Here is a 12,480-nt window from a genome sequence, read left to right as displayed (position 1 = left end):
GAAAATGGGCTTAATACTCAGCCTGCAGTCTCAAAATATCTATCATTACAGACCAACTCAAGCCGTTTGTTTTTGATTCCAATAGATTCAGAAAGAGTCTCGTAATTATTGTTTTTAAATAATTACTTCTATTCATGACCCCTTTGGGGAGATTTCACTTCACTTCCTATCCTAGTGATTGCTATTCTGGGGCAATTTTTCATTTTTCAGACAGGTTAAAAATCAGCATTTTTTTGCTAGAAAATTACCCCCGGACATTCTATATTATCTGAAAGCAGAGGCACTGGAGAATAAAATGGTGGCTGTTGACTTTTTTATGTCACACAATGGGGTTGATTTACCAAAGTTATACATAATGTGCACTTGCTCCAGACCTTAGTAATTGAGTATTCTTTGTAAAGCAAAGTTTTACCTCAATCACATGCATGGAAAAGAAAACACAGCATTTTTGTTTGTACATGATTGGATGGTAGAAACCAGCAGAGCTTCCCCTCAGATCTAGAGAAAATGCAATTAAGCCCTGGTTCACACTGATGCTACTTTGAAATCGTGCTACTTTACTTGAAGTAGCACGATTTCAAAGTAGCAAGGTCAGCGCGATTTCAGGTGCTACTTGATAGACATTTGTGTGGCTTCATACACAGATGTCTATAGAAATCGCACCCGAAATCTGCAAAAGTAGTGCAGGAACTACTTTTGAAAATCGGTCGGCGCCGCAAAATCAGTGTCACACCAATTGGAACAGTGCCATTGCCGCCAATAGGCTGCGACTTGTCATGCGATTTGATCTCTCAAATCGCATGACAAATCGCTCCAATGTGAATCTAGGCTTAGCACACTTGCAGTACCCAGTATATTTGCATTTAGTAAATAAACCTCCATATCTGTGCAGCCATTTACCAAAACGCAAACTTTCAGAAAAAAATTAAATACATAAATAAAATGAATTATATTGCACATGAACAAAATATAATACCCAATTTTTTGGTAAAATATAAAAGAGATAATGGTACATCAAGTAAATGGATACCAAACATGTAAAGATTCAAAATTGAGTTCCACTGAGAAATGGCGACAAACTATATACGGTATCTAAAACCGTTCAAGTGATGCTTTAGAAGCCATAACAGTGTAGAATTATTTGTGAACAGCCAAACAATTCTTGCTCTCATGCTGACATTTACAGTGATACTGTACTGTGTGGTACAATTGCTGTTTACATATGCGTGTGGAACCCACACCATGTTTACGTGTATGCCCAGGTAAGTAGGGATGCTTATTTATTTTTTTATACATTTATTTTTTTTAAGTTTATTCCTATCCCAAGGCCCCAGTTTTTAGCAGGTAATATGTCATCTTTATGGAGACATCAGGGGTCCATTAGACCCCCAATGTCTCCCCCGCAGAAAGCAGGTAGTCAAGCACAGATCGTGCTTAAATTACTGCTTACCCAGCTGTAACCGCCAGCGAATGAGAGCGTTGAAATTGAAAGTGATTAAAACAGTTGCTCCCGGCTTTATTTGTCACAGAGGAGATTGATACATATGTCCACTAGCTGTAAAATAAATGACACCAAGATCATGGCTGCAGCTGCAGTCAGTCAGCATTTAATACGCCTACAGTAGTTTAAACTTTTCCCTATTTTACAATAAAAGAAATGTTTTGTTGCTGTCAGTCCTGCACCAAAGAGAACAAGCATGTAAAAATATTAATGTTGTACTAAAACCGAGAATAAGTATTTGCAGAAAATACACTATATTTTCCTTTTAATGTGGGCTTATACACTATAGCTTTTACTTGCCCAAGACAAGTAAAAGCTATAGTGACAACAGACCACCATTGAGGCCAAACTCTAGGCTCAACAAAACGTCAGAATGGAAAAGTTATGTGATTTTTCTCGAATTGATCTTCCTTGTTTGTACCTTTTAAGTTTGTAGTAATCCAGCATAAAACTATTCATGCATTTTGCCCTGTACAACAGTTTCCTTTAAAGAAAAAAGGCTGGTCGTTGCTCTCTCCTGACTGGTATTGTATATGCCCCCCCCCCCCATAATTTTCTGCAGGTAGCCTGTAGTGGAGGACTGGTCAGAATCTGTCCATAAAAATCCCCTATCTTTGATGAGCACAATATGTTATTCAGACAGACTATTTACAGTTATAAAAAGCCAAGATTTCCTGAAGAAACCAGTGTATTTGGAATCTAGTTGTGCAATCAATATAAATGTCATTGGTTAAATTGTCTTTACCAGAAGGCTTGGGAGATGAACATTCAGGAAAAAGCAGTCAATCAACAGCTTTGTTCGAACACTGACCCTTCCCTTTAGCCAAAAGGGAAAGAGGCTACCAGAGTGTTGTCTGAGAACAAGCTCAGATCACCTATAAAATGTATATTTTTTTACTTTTACAGAGCACTATTACCGTACTTCCAAAGTTTTAACATTTGTGCACAATTTAATGTAATGTAAAAGCATAAGAAATTCACCACGTGTGCCTAGTATTTTCAAGTGGTTATCCCAGTTAATCACATTTAACTAATTGGGTTTTCCAAGACATGTCACTTACAACAAAGGTAGAGCCTTTGCCTTGTGCATCACTAGTTGAAAAATCCAGTCTTCCAGGATCAATTGCACCCAGTTGTCCAAGGCATTCACCACACAGTAGTCTTGCCTGTGGGCTGGCGTCCTGGCACCCAATTAACAGTACAGTTACCAGCTGTGAAACAACTGGCTCCACAGTTTCACTGTCTGTTGCATACTGCAATAGTTTTTCCTGAAAGAAAAGTATTAGGACACAAAAATAAGACATGAACTTGAGCAACAGTCAAAACTATAATTTAATACCTGACAACAGTGCTTGTGTATATGATCTCTTTGTTCTAAAGAATTTATGCAAATTTGGTAAACACAGAACACATTTTTTGCACAGCACTTTACAAAATAAAGAGAAACAGTTACATTGCAATTTATTATAAGAAGATTAGGAGGGCCCTGCTCGTGGGAGCCTACAATCCAAGAGGGGCAAGTGGTATAGAATGTAATAACTTTGAGGGATGAGCTGATGGAGAAGGTAGAAGTACAGATTTCAGGTGAAGGCAGGATAGGTTTCCCTGAACAGATGATTTTTCAGGGATCGCTTGAAGGTATACAGAATCAATACTAAATCAAAAATTACCTATTCCAAGTACTACAAAATTACAAGGTTCTGCTTATGAGTTTATACTATATAAGATGATGCATGCAGACTCTATGTCCCTTCCATAATGGCAAAAGAGAGGTATCTTCAGACATGTGGCTCTCTTCTAGTGCCAATGTTGCAAAGACTTTCTGTAGATCTATAGCTTACATTCACCCCTAGAATAAACAAGGCTATAAAGCAGGTCTGCATACAGATTATTTAATTGGATCCAAGAAAGCAGGTTCATCCATTCTGAATCCCAATGTAGCACTATCCTCAGACTTTTCTCCTGTTAGGTAAATTTGAATCATGTGCACCATTAATGCGTTTCATTAAAACCTTTTAGACATCCTACTCAAGCTCTTTCAAAAGTTATACTAATTTAAGTGTTTAACATGTATTCTACTGCTTAAATGACATTTGTCAGAGCCTGTGTGTATAACAGATGGGGAGCCCAAAGCGTTTAATGAAACGTATAAACCGTGTCAGTGTAGGTCTGGTTGAGCTTATGCTAAACACTGCAAAATGATGGGGCTTAAGTGACCCACTGACACTTGTGTACATAAGCCTGTACAACATCAAAGAAAATGTTATGTTAGCAGAGTCTCGCATGAGAAATATATGTTTTTTTTGTAAAATTTGAAAGGATAACTTTAGTGAACACAAAACAGGGTACCTGGTTTTTATAAAGTGTCTCCTTTAAGCTGGTGAAAGCATGAATACGGACATCAACATTTTCATGCTGAATGGCTTTTATTGATAACTGCAATGCTGTCTGAAGGTCTGTGCTTTTGTTTGTCTCCTGGAAAAAAATAAAAGACACAGATGATAACATTTCTAGTTCATACCAAAGCGTTCCATTTCATTTATTTATAAAAAATTCAGCGAGTCAACCAACTTTGTAAAATTTGTCAACCTTTTTTCCCTGAGAGAAACAAAGCTTGAAATAATTTTCAGGTTTCAGGGAACCCCTGCTAAATCAATTCATTAGTGGTCAGTGAGAATAATGCCCCTTCCATTGTAAGTACAAGAACGTTCCCCCTCCTACAGTGGTAGTGGGAAGAATTCCCTCCCTTACCAGTGTTGGTCAAAATGCCACACTGACAGCTAAAAAGAATATAGGGTTCATGCAACTGCTCTGCCAAATGGCAATGACACCAAAACTTTGCAGTCACCAAATGGGAGATCAATTAGCCACAGTTTAACCACTTCCCACCCTGCGGCCGACTATTTACAGCCCCAAGGTGGCTCTGATATGCCGGGAGGCCGTCTATATACTGCCTTTTGGCCGCACACCACGTCACACAGGTGCCGATACGTGTGCCTGGCGGCCACGATGTCCGCCCGGCACACGCGATCGGCAGTCACAGAGCCAGGGACGTGGATCTCTGTGTGTAAACACAGAGCTCCACGTCCTGTCAGGGAGATGAGACCAATGGTGTCCCTTGTACATAGGGACAACCATCAGTAACTTCCCCCAGTCAGTCCCCCCACAGTAAGAATCACTCCCAGGGTACATATTTAACCTCTTAATGCCCCCTAGTGTTAACCCCTTCCTTGCCAGTCACATTTATACAGTAACCAGTGCATTTTTATAGCACTGTTCGCTGTATAAATGTGAATGGTCCCAAAAATGTGTCAAAAGTGTCCGCCGTAATATCGCAGTCGTGACAAAAATCGCAGATCGCCGTCATTACTAGTACAAATAATAATTAAAAAAAAAAAAAAAAGTAATAATTCTATACGCTATTTTGTAGGCGTTATAACGTTTGCGCAAACCAATCACTATAGACTTATTGCGATTTTTTTTTTTTTACCAAAAATATGTAGAAGAATACGTATCGGACTAAACTGAAAAAATAAGTTTTTATTTTATTTTTTAATGGAATATTTATTATAGCAAAAACGAAAAAATATTGTTTTTTTCAAAATTGTCGCTATATTTTTGTTTATAGCGCAAAAAATAAAAACCGCACAGGCGATCAAATACCACCAAAAGAAAGCTCTATTTGTGGGAAAAAAGGACGTCAATTTTGTTTGGGAGCCACGTCGCACGACCGCGCAATTGTCATTCAAAGCGTGACAGTGCCGAAAGCTGAAATTTTACCTGGGCAGGAAGGGGGTATATGTGCCCAGTAAGCAAGTGGTTAAAGAACCCCTAGCAACCTCTGAAGCAGTTGTCTCTGCCCACTTCTATTGCAGCATACTTTTGCACCTCTTCACCTGGAATTTTTTTTTTTTTTTTTAAAAGCCAGCAGCTACACATTAACAGAGGTTGTCCAGATAAGTACAACAAAATCTGGGATAGATGGCTTGAGTCCACAGACACATGCACGGAGGGTCCGTAAACCTATATATTCTTCTAGCGTACAATCTCATAAATACCGTAGACACAAGGTTTTCCACTCATTTATAGTTACTGAGTCCATTGTTCGATCTGAATATGTTTTTTGATCTACTGTGCCTATATGTGTATAAGCCATATTTCTTTATTTTATGCATTTCTCCAGTATTGCCTTGTAACTTGCAGAGCTATGTTTCAAATGTAAATTGTTCAATAAAAACTTTTTTTTCAAAAAAAAGCCAGCAGCTAGAAACTTTTAAAAGTTAACACTTACCTGTCCAAGTCGCCCGCAATGTCGGCAGCCGAAGCCGAGCGGTAGCTCGGCTCTTGGCTTCCCCCGCCGCCATCCTCGGTTAGGGAATCGGGAAGTGAAGCGCTGCGGCTTCACTGCCCGGTTCCCTACTGCGCATGCGCGAGTCATGCTGTGCAGTTTTCACTGGTCCCTGTTGTGTTCTGGGAGCCGAGTGTTTCCCAGAACATAACGGCGGGGTGACGCGGAGGGGCCGGACTCCCACGGGAGTCTATATCCCGGAAGTGGTGCAAATACCTGTTTTATACAATTACCTGCACCCCCTCCCCCCTGAAAGGTGTCAAATGTGACACCGGAGAGGGGGAGGGTTCCGAAAAGCGGAGGTTCACTTTTAGGTGAACCTCCACTTTAACTGTCAAGTACAATGATAAATATACAAAGGCAGAGCCAACCACCACTTGATTTAAAATATAGCAGCAACTTAGAGAATAATGAGGGACAACCTACAGACTTTAAATCTGGAACTATCAAGATGCGGATATTCCACAACTACCCGTTAATTCTTGCATAAGCTGTGTCTGCATTTAAAAATGTAGAACTTACTTTTCTGAATTCCTGAAGAACTTTCTGGATTTGCTTCAGCTCTGGGTGATTCGGCAGGAAATATATTTCATGAAGGAAATCTTGGACAGCATCTCTATAAAATCAAATAATAATAATCAAAATAATAATATAAAGGTATTCCACAAAATAATGTGGTGTGATAAAACTAGTTCATAAAACTAAAGAATCTCATGGATATAAACATATTTAGGTATTAAAAATCTATAATGTTTTAACCAGACTCTTGGCAGACTTTAAGGCATTTAAGTTGAACATCTGTATACAAAATTTTTTATTTTCATCAACTCTTCCAATATAAATAGATCTAACCTACCTGTTCTCTACTATGAGATAGTAGAACACATCAACTGTTTCTTTTGGTTGGATGTGTAGCAGAGGCAGTAAAGCAACTATGACATGGCTGAGAAGGGGGCCAAGGTATGCTTGATCCAGACATCGAACAAACAAGTCCCAAGCTCTAAATGATACAACACAGAAAGGACTAAGCTGTTAAACTATACCTTAGATTTGACAATACATAACAAAAATATCATCATTTGCAACGTACCTGCAACAAAGTTCTGGAAATTCCTCTTTATAACGAAGGCCGGTCCTTAAAGTTGTCATCATCTTAACTCGTACAGAGCTGATATGTTTGGGGCCCAATAGTTTCATCAGAGAAACCAAACTGTTCAGAGCCTGATAAATCGGAAATAGAATATACACTGATTAAAAAGTGTTCCTTTCATTTTTTTGAGCAGAGTATAGCATCAAGTCAATTAAACTCCTGAAATATTGATCTGGTCTGATCAGTTTCAGCTGCTTTGGTGTTAATGAAATTAACAACAGGTGCACTAGATGGGCAACAATGAGACAACCTCCAAAACAGGAATGGTTTTACAGGTGGAGACCATTGACATTTTTTTCCCTACTTATCTTTTCTGACTTGTATTTCACTAGTTTTGCATTTGGCTATGGTCACTGTCACTACTGGTAGAGTGAGGCGATACTTGGACCCTACAGAGGTTGCACAGGCAGTCCAACTCCTGCAGTTTGGCACATCAATACGTGCCATTGCCAGAAGGTCTGCTGCGTCTCCCAGCACAAGAGCATGGAGGAGATTCTAGGAAACAGGCAATTACTCTAGGAGACCTGGACAGGACCCATTAGCAGAACCGGTATCTGCCCTGTTGCGCAAGGAGGAACAGGTTGAGCACTGCCAGGGCCCTACAAAATGATCACCAGCAGACCACTGGTGTGAATGTCTCTGACCAATCAGAAACAGACTTCATGAGGGTGGCCTGAGGGCCCAACGTCCTCTAGTGGGCCCTGTGCTCACTGCCTGGCACAGTGAAGCTCAATTAGCATTTGCCATTGAACACCAGAATTGGCAGTTCTGCCACTGGCACTCTGTGCTTTTCACAGATGGGGGCAGGTTCACCCTGAGCACATGTGACAGACGTGAAAGGGTCTGGAGAAGCCGTGGAGAAGGTTATGCTGCCTGCACCATCGTTCAGCATGACTGGTTTTGTGCTGGGTCAGTGATTGTCTGTGGAGGCATATCCATGGAGGGACGCACAGACCTCCACAGGCTTGACCAGTAATGGCGAACCTTGACACCCCAGATGTTTTGGAACTACATTTCCCTTGATGCTTAACTACACTGCATAATGTATGAGCATCATGGGAAATTTAGTTCCAAAACATCTGGGCTGCCAATGAGGAGAGAGAGAGGGCATGGGGCCGAACCGTGGCTCTGTGTCTGAATGGACACACAGAGCAGCAGCTTGGCTCAGGTGCCCCCATAGCAAGCTGCTTGCCGTGGAGGTATTTTGCAGGGGGAGGGGCCAGAAGCGCTGGCGAGGGACCAGAGAAGAGGAGGATCTGGGCAGCTCTGTGCAAAACAACTGCACAGAGCAGGTAAGTATGACATGTTTGTTATTTTTAAAGAAAAAAACAGACTTTATTATCACTTTAATGCATTAAACTAGCATCACTCAGTTTGATTTTCACTTGAAAAACAAAATGCCAAACTGATAGTGAGGATTTGTTATATGGTAAGAAAAATAAATAAAAACTGGTGAGCAGGTATTTCTAAAATGAACAGCAAAAGAAACAGTATGTGTGGAAGGTTCATCTTGTAAATTGTATAAGCATGTTTATTAAGTCAACAATCATTCAGTGAAAACCTTACCATCTTTTTGTCTTCAATGCCAATACTGGAACTCAGCAAGTGCATATTAAAGAAAGCGAGAATTCCTAATAGTTTGGGTTGCAGGTAATCAGCCTACAAGGTAAGAAAATAAAAGTTTTAAATGTGAGAAATATACAGCGGAAGCCTCAAGTCTTTTAGCATTACTGTCCAGTATATTCTTACCATTATTTCTGGTTTAGTGATGTTTCTGGGTCCTTGGTAAGGATCATCATTGGATGGAAAGGATGCCAAAATAGACAGTCCATTGAAGACCTGCTGATAGTGCTCACCAAGCCGGAGCAGCAGCTCATTGTGCAGACCCTGGTAATCCTGTCTCAGTAAACTGCCCAGTTCAATCTCGGTTTCATTCTGTTCTCAAGAAACAAACAACTTGTATGAACATAGACATATAAATGGCTGTTTGCTGTGCTGACAATCTGCAAGCTATAGTAACCTGAGCTGTACAGGACACGAAACATTAAAGTATGATGGGTATTTCACTGTAAATTAGCTTCCTCTTTATTGCAATGCAATAAAATTTAAAATGATTAAATTTATCAGTTAAAATCGTATTTGTTCTGTAACACTTATTGTGTATCCATCACCTAATATTGGATTTGGTTATGTATTGAAAAAAGACCCCAGTACTGGTATCTAGTGGTAACTCAGTACATATGCAACTTGTAATGCTTGTAAATATGAAACCATCCAAATTAATTATGTGTCCAAATTTGTTGATTTAGTTCTTAGCTAGACCCCTCGTTTTCCAGCCTTCACAGTGGACACAAGGTTTCGATAATCATTGTCTATGTACATTTGGATATGATTGGTTGACAGCCATGTACTGCTTTTTAAAAAAGTAAAACTATGTTGGATTAAATCAATCTTTTTCAACTGTAGTGCCTTTAAAAATTGCCCAACATTTTATAGGTGGATCAAGCCTGCCTTTTAGTTACACAAACCACAGGTTTTCATTGTGCATCATTACAACCTTCTAGCCACCGGCATCCCACAACCAATTATGTAATTGGTCGATAAGGAAAATGTCAGGCGCTGTACAGCATCCTTGTTTGCCCCTCTCCTCAGCACTGGGGTCACATTAGCGAGTGAGGGAGAAAAACGCTGGAATATTAGTCAGTATTAGTGTGCAAAGGTGCTTTTGCTTAGAAATAATAAATCACCTCTAATGTTGGGTCTCCTATGTATGTGAGTGTTGCTGTATTATGTAAAACTATTCATTTAGTTTTTTATATTTTTTAAAATGAGGTGCCTCAAGATTGTGCAGAATTTTAAAGGGTTCATTGACTGAAAAAAAGGTTGAGAAACACTGGTTTAAGTGCTGTAGAGTTGGGTTATCTTTGAAGAGGACAGCAGGTGATCATATTGGCTGGACAGACTGAGGTCTAACAGAGGTATGTCAATGCATAAAGCAGTACTTGAAATGGAACAATACTTGAATTGCTCCTCATTTTAAAAACAATTTGGATAATGTAAGATCCAAATTACAAAGTTCCAGCGAAAGGGAATTTAAAGGATACACTGTTAACAGGCACAATACTCTGGAGGCTCCTGCAGTAAAAACAAAAAATGTATCCTTTAAATTCCCTTTCACCGGAACTTTGTCATTTGGATTTTACATAATCCAACTTGTTTTCTGAATATCCCTGTGTCCTGTACTGTAGGATTAAGCAACTGAAATAACTAAAATTACATACAGTTCGAACATACCTTTAGATAGTGAAGTGACTTTTCAAGCTCATCTTTGGTGCATGAGCAAACAAGGTGAGAAAAGACGTATTTGAAGTTATTGATGAGGATTTCTCTACGGTTTACACTGAGCTGTTTGGCAATCGTTCTGATCAAAGCAGAGGCTGCCCGGCTGGCTTTGGCTGCCAGATATGGAAGCAATAGTTGCAATGTTTTCTGCATAAATGAAGAACACACCAGAAATCAAATACAAGCCTCAGTGTCCTTGGAGAAACCAAAGCTGCATCAACAGGGAAATGTTATCACAGAAAGATGAAGAACTCACGTTTAAAAATCGGTTCAAGTCAGGGAAGTCAAATACATTGGCTATTTCAGACAATACATCAAGGGCTGCTACCCTGTGCTGTGCAGCCTCCTGCTTCTGCATCTCACTGCTACTACCTGGTGTGCTGTTCAGAAGAGTTTGCTGGTTTGTGTGCAGTGACTCCACAAGTAACTAAGGGACATAAAAAAAAAAAAAAACTCAGCATGTGATAATCTTCCACTCATTTCCAGTTACATGAATATTCTTGAAAGTGTGCATAAACCTAATTTTATTAGAAAGGGACTTTTAATCAGAATGTCAAAACGGTATGTGCCAAACCAATGGCTAACAATTTATATACAGCATACAAAAATAACTTACTTTGCAAATAGGTTTCTTATACTGGCTGAAAAAGTCCTGTAACCGGACCAACTTTGCTGCAGCCAATGATCGGATTTCTGTGTAAGAGGCACCAGCCACTGATGGGGATTTGGAAAGCAGGCAATGTAACAAGTGTAGTAATGCAAATGGTACCAGGTTTCCTTTTGCAGCTCTGCAAATTATAACCAATACATAAGTTTATGATGTGCATGCTTAATTCTAGATTTGTTTTGCGCATTGCTGTTTTGCAAAAATAGTGCCAAGAGAAATAAGAAAGAAAGATTATGGCAGATACAGTTTTCTCTGTACAGCGTGACAATGTCTTTGCATTCTGTCCCCTAGGTTCAGCCACTAAGCAGAATACAAAAGTTTTACACAATATCATACATGCAACGCCAGACCCATTTCATTTACTGCATATTTACAACAGATATACAAAAGATATACAAAAAGCTTACCTTCCAATATCACCCGTTGTCAGAATCAAAGTCTCTTTTAACTCATTATTCCTTGACATCTTAGCATTTGTATAGGCTTCCTTTATCCTTCCAACCAATAGCTGCAGCACAAAATAGGACAATAATGGTGAGCAAGAAAAATGTGTTTTCTCAAAATGTTGGGAGAGCAATTAAAACATGTAAAACATGTAAACCTCTATGTTGATTAATATATAGGAAATACTTGCATGTTTTAACTCTTAGAACTTCCACACCCCCTGCTATGGCTGAATCTCCAGCTCTTTTGACAAAGATTGACTGCCCCTACCTATGTTCAACACATTCTGTGTGGCTGGCCTGAAACTTTTGAGCTTTGCTTGTAAGAACGGCCCAATAACTGGTTGTGACAGGAGGGTTTGGGATGCTGCTGCAGGTCTTTTGGGCTTCTAACCTACAGCAGAATCTCTCCCCCAACTCCACTTTGAAATAAAGTGGATTGAACATTCACTAAATCATTGTCAGTAAATTACCATATCAGTTAAAGAAGGGCTTGACAAATTTGCTTTGAATCTAGCAGCCAGCTAAAAAAATGTAAGGAACCAGTTTGTGCGCGATGATATGCAATATTAACCACTTAAGGACCGGACCAATATGCTGCTAAATGACCCAAGGGGTTTTTACAATTCGGCACTGCTTTAACAGACAATTGCGCGGTCGTGCGATGTGGCTCCCAAACAAAATTGGCGTCCTTTTTTCCCCACAAATAGAGCTTTCTTTTGGTGGTATTTGATCACCTCTGCGGTTTTTATTGTTTGCGCTATAAACAAACATAGAGCCACAATTTTGAAAAAAATACAATATTTTTTACTTTTTGCTATGATAAATATCCCCCAAAAATATATAAAAAAAAAAAATTCCTCAGTTTAGGCCGATACGTATTCGTCTACCTATTTTTGGTAAAAAAAATTTATAGCGTTTACAAAATAGGGGATAGTTTTATTGCATTTTTATTACTACTAATGGTGGCGATCATCGATTTTTTTCGTGACTGCGACATTATGGCGGACACTTCGGACAATTTTGACA

General features: G+C 39.4%; 1 protein-coding gene across 1 annotated transcript in view; it reads right to left on the bottom strand.

The window, feature by feature from the left end:
* The window catches only part of ATR (ATR serine/threonine kinase), a 130,990-nt gene that overhangs the window by 86,059 nt on the left and 32,451 nt on the right, over positions 1-12,480 (bottom strand). Inside the window, exons 12-22 of the mRNA XM_040349120.1 lie at positions 11,416-11,516; positions 10,958-11,129; positions 10,598-10,768; positions 10,294-10,488; positions 8,749-8,934; positions 8,566-8,658; positions 6,940-7,070; positions 6,706-6,849; positions 6,372-6,465; positions 3,851-3,976; positions 2,563-2,769 (exon numbers count right to left, since the gene is read on the bottom strand). Coding sequence (XP_040205054.1) covers positions 2,563-2,769; positions 3,851-3,976; positions 6,372-6,465; positions 6,706-6,849; positions 6,940-7,070; positions 8,566-8,658; positions 8,749-8,934; positions 10,294-10,488; positions 10,598-10,768; positions 10,958-11,129; positions 11,416-11,516 — 1,620 coding nt within the window. The remainder of the gene's footprint in view (positions 1-2,562; positions 2,770-3,850; positions 3,977-6,371; positions 6,466-6,705; positions 6,850-6,939; positions 7,071-8,565; positions 8,659-8,748; positions 8,935-10,293; positions 10,489-10,597; positions 10,769-10,957; positions 11,130-11,415; positions 11,517-12,480) is intronic.

This window comes from Rana temporaria, chromosome 4, assembly GCF_905171775.1.
Source record: "Rana temporaria chromosome 4, aRanTem1.1, whole genome shotgun sequence".
Lineage (NCBI taxonomy): Eukaryota > Metazoa > Chordata > Amphibia > Anura > Ranidae > Rana > Rana temporaria.
The sequence above is the reverse complement of the archived record's forward strand: the minus strand, read 5'-3'. Positions and strand labels throughout refer to the sequence as shown.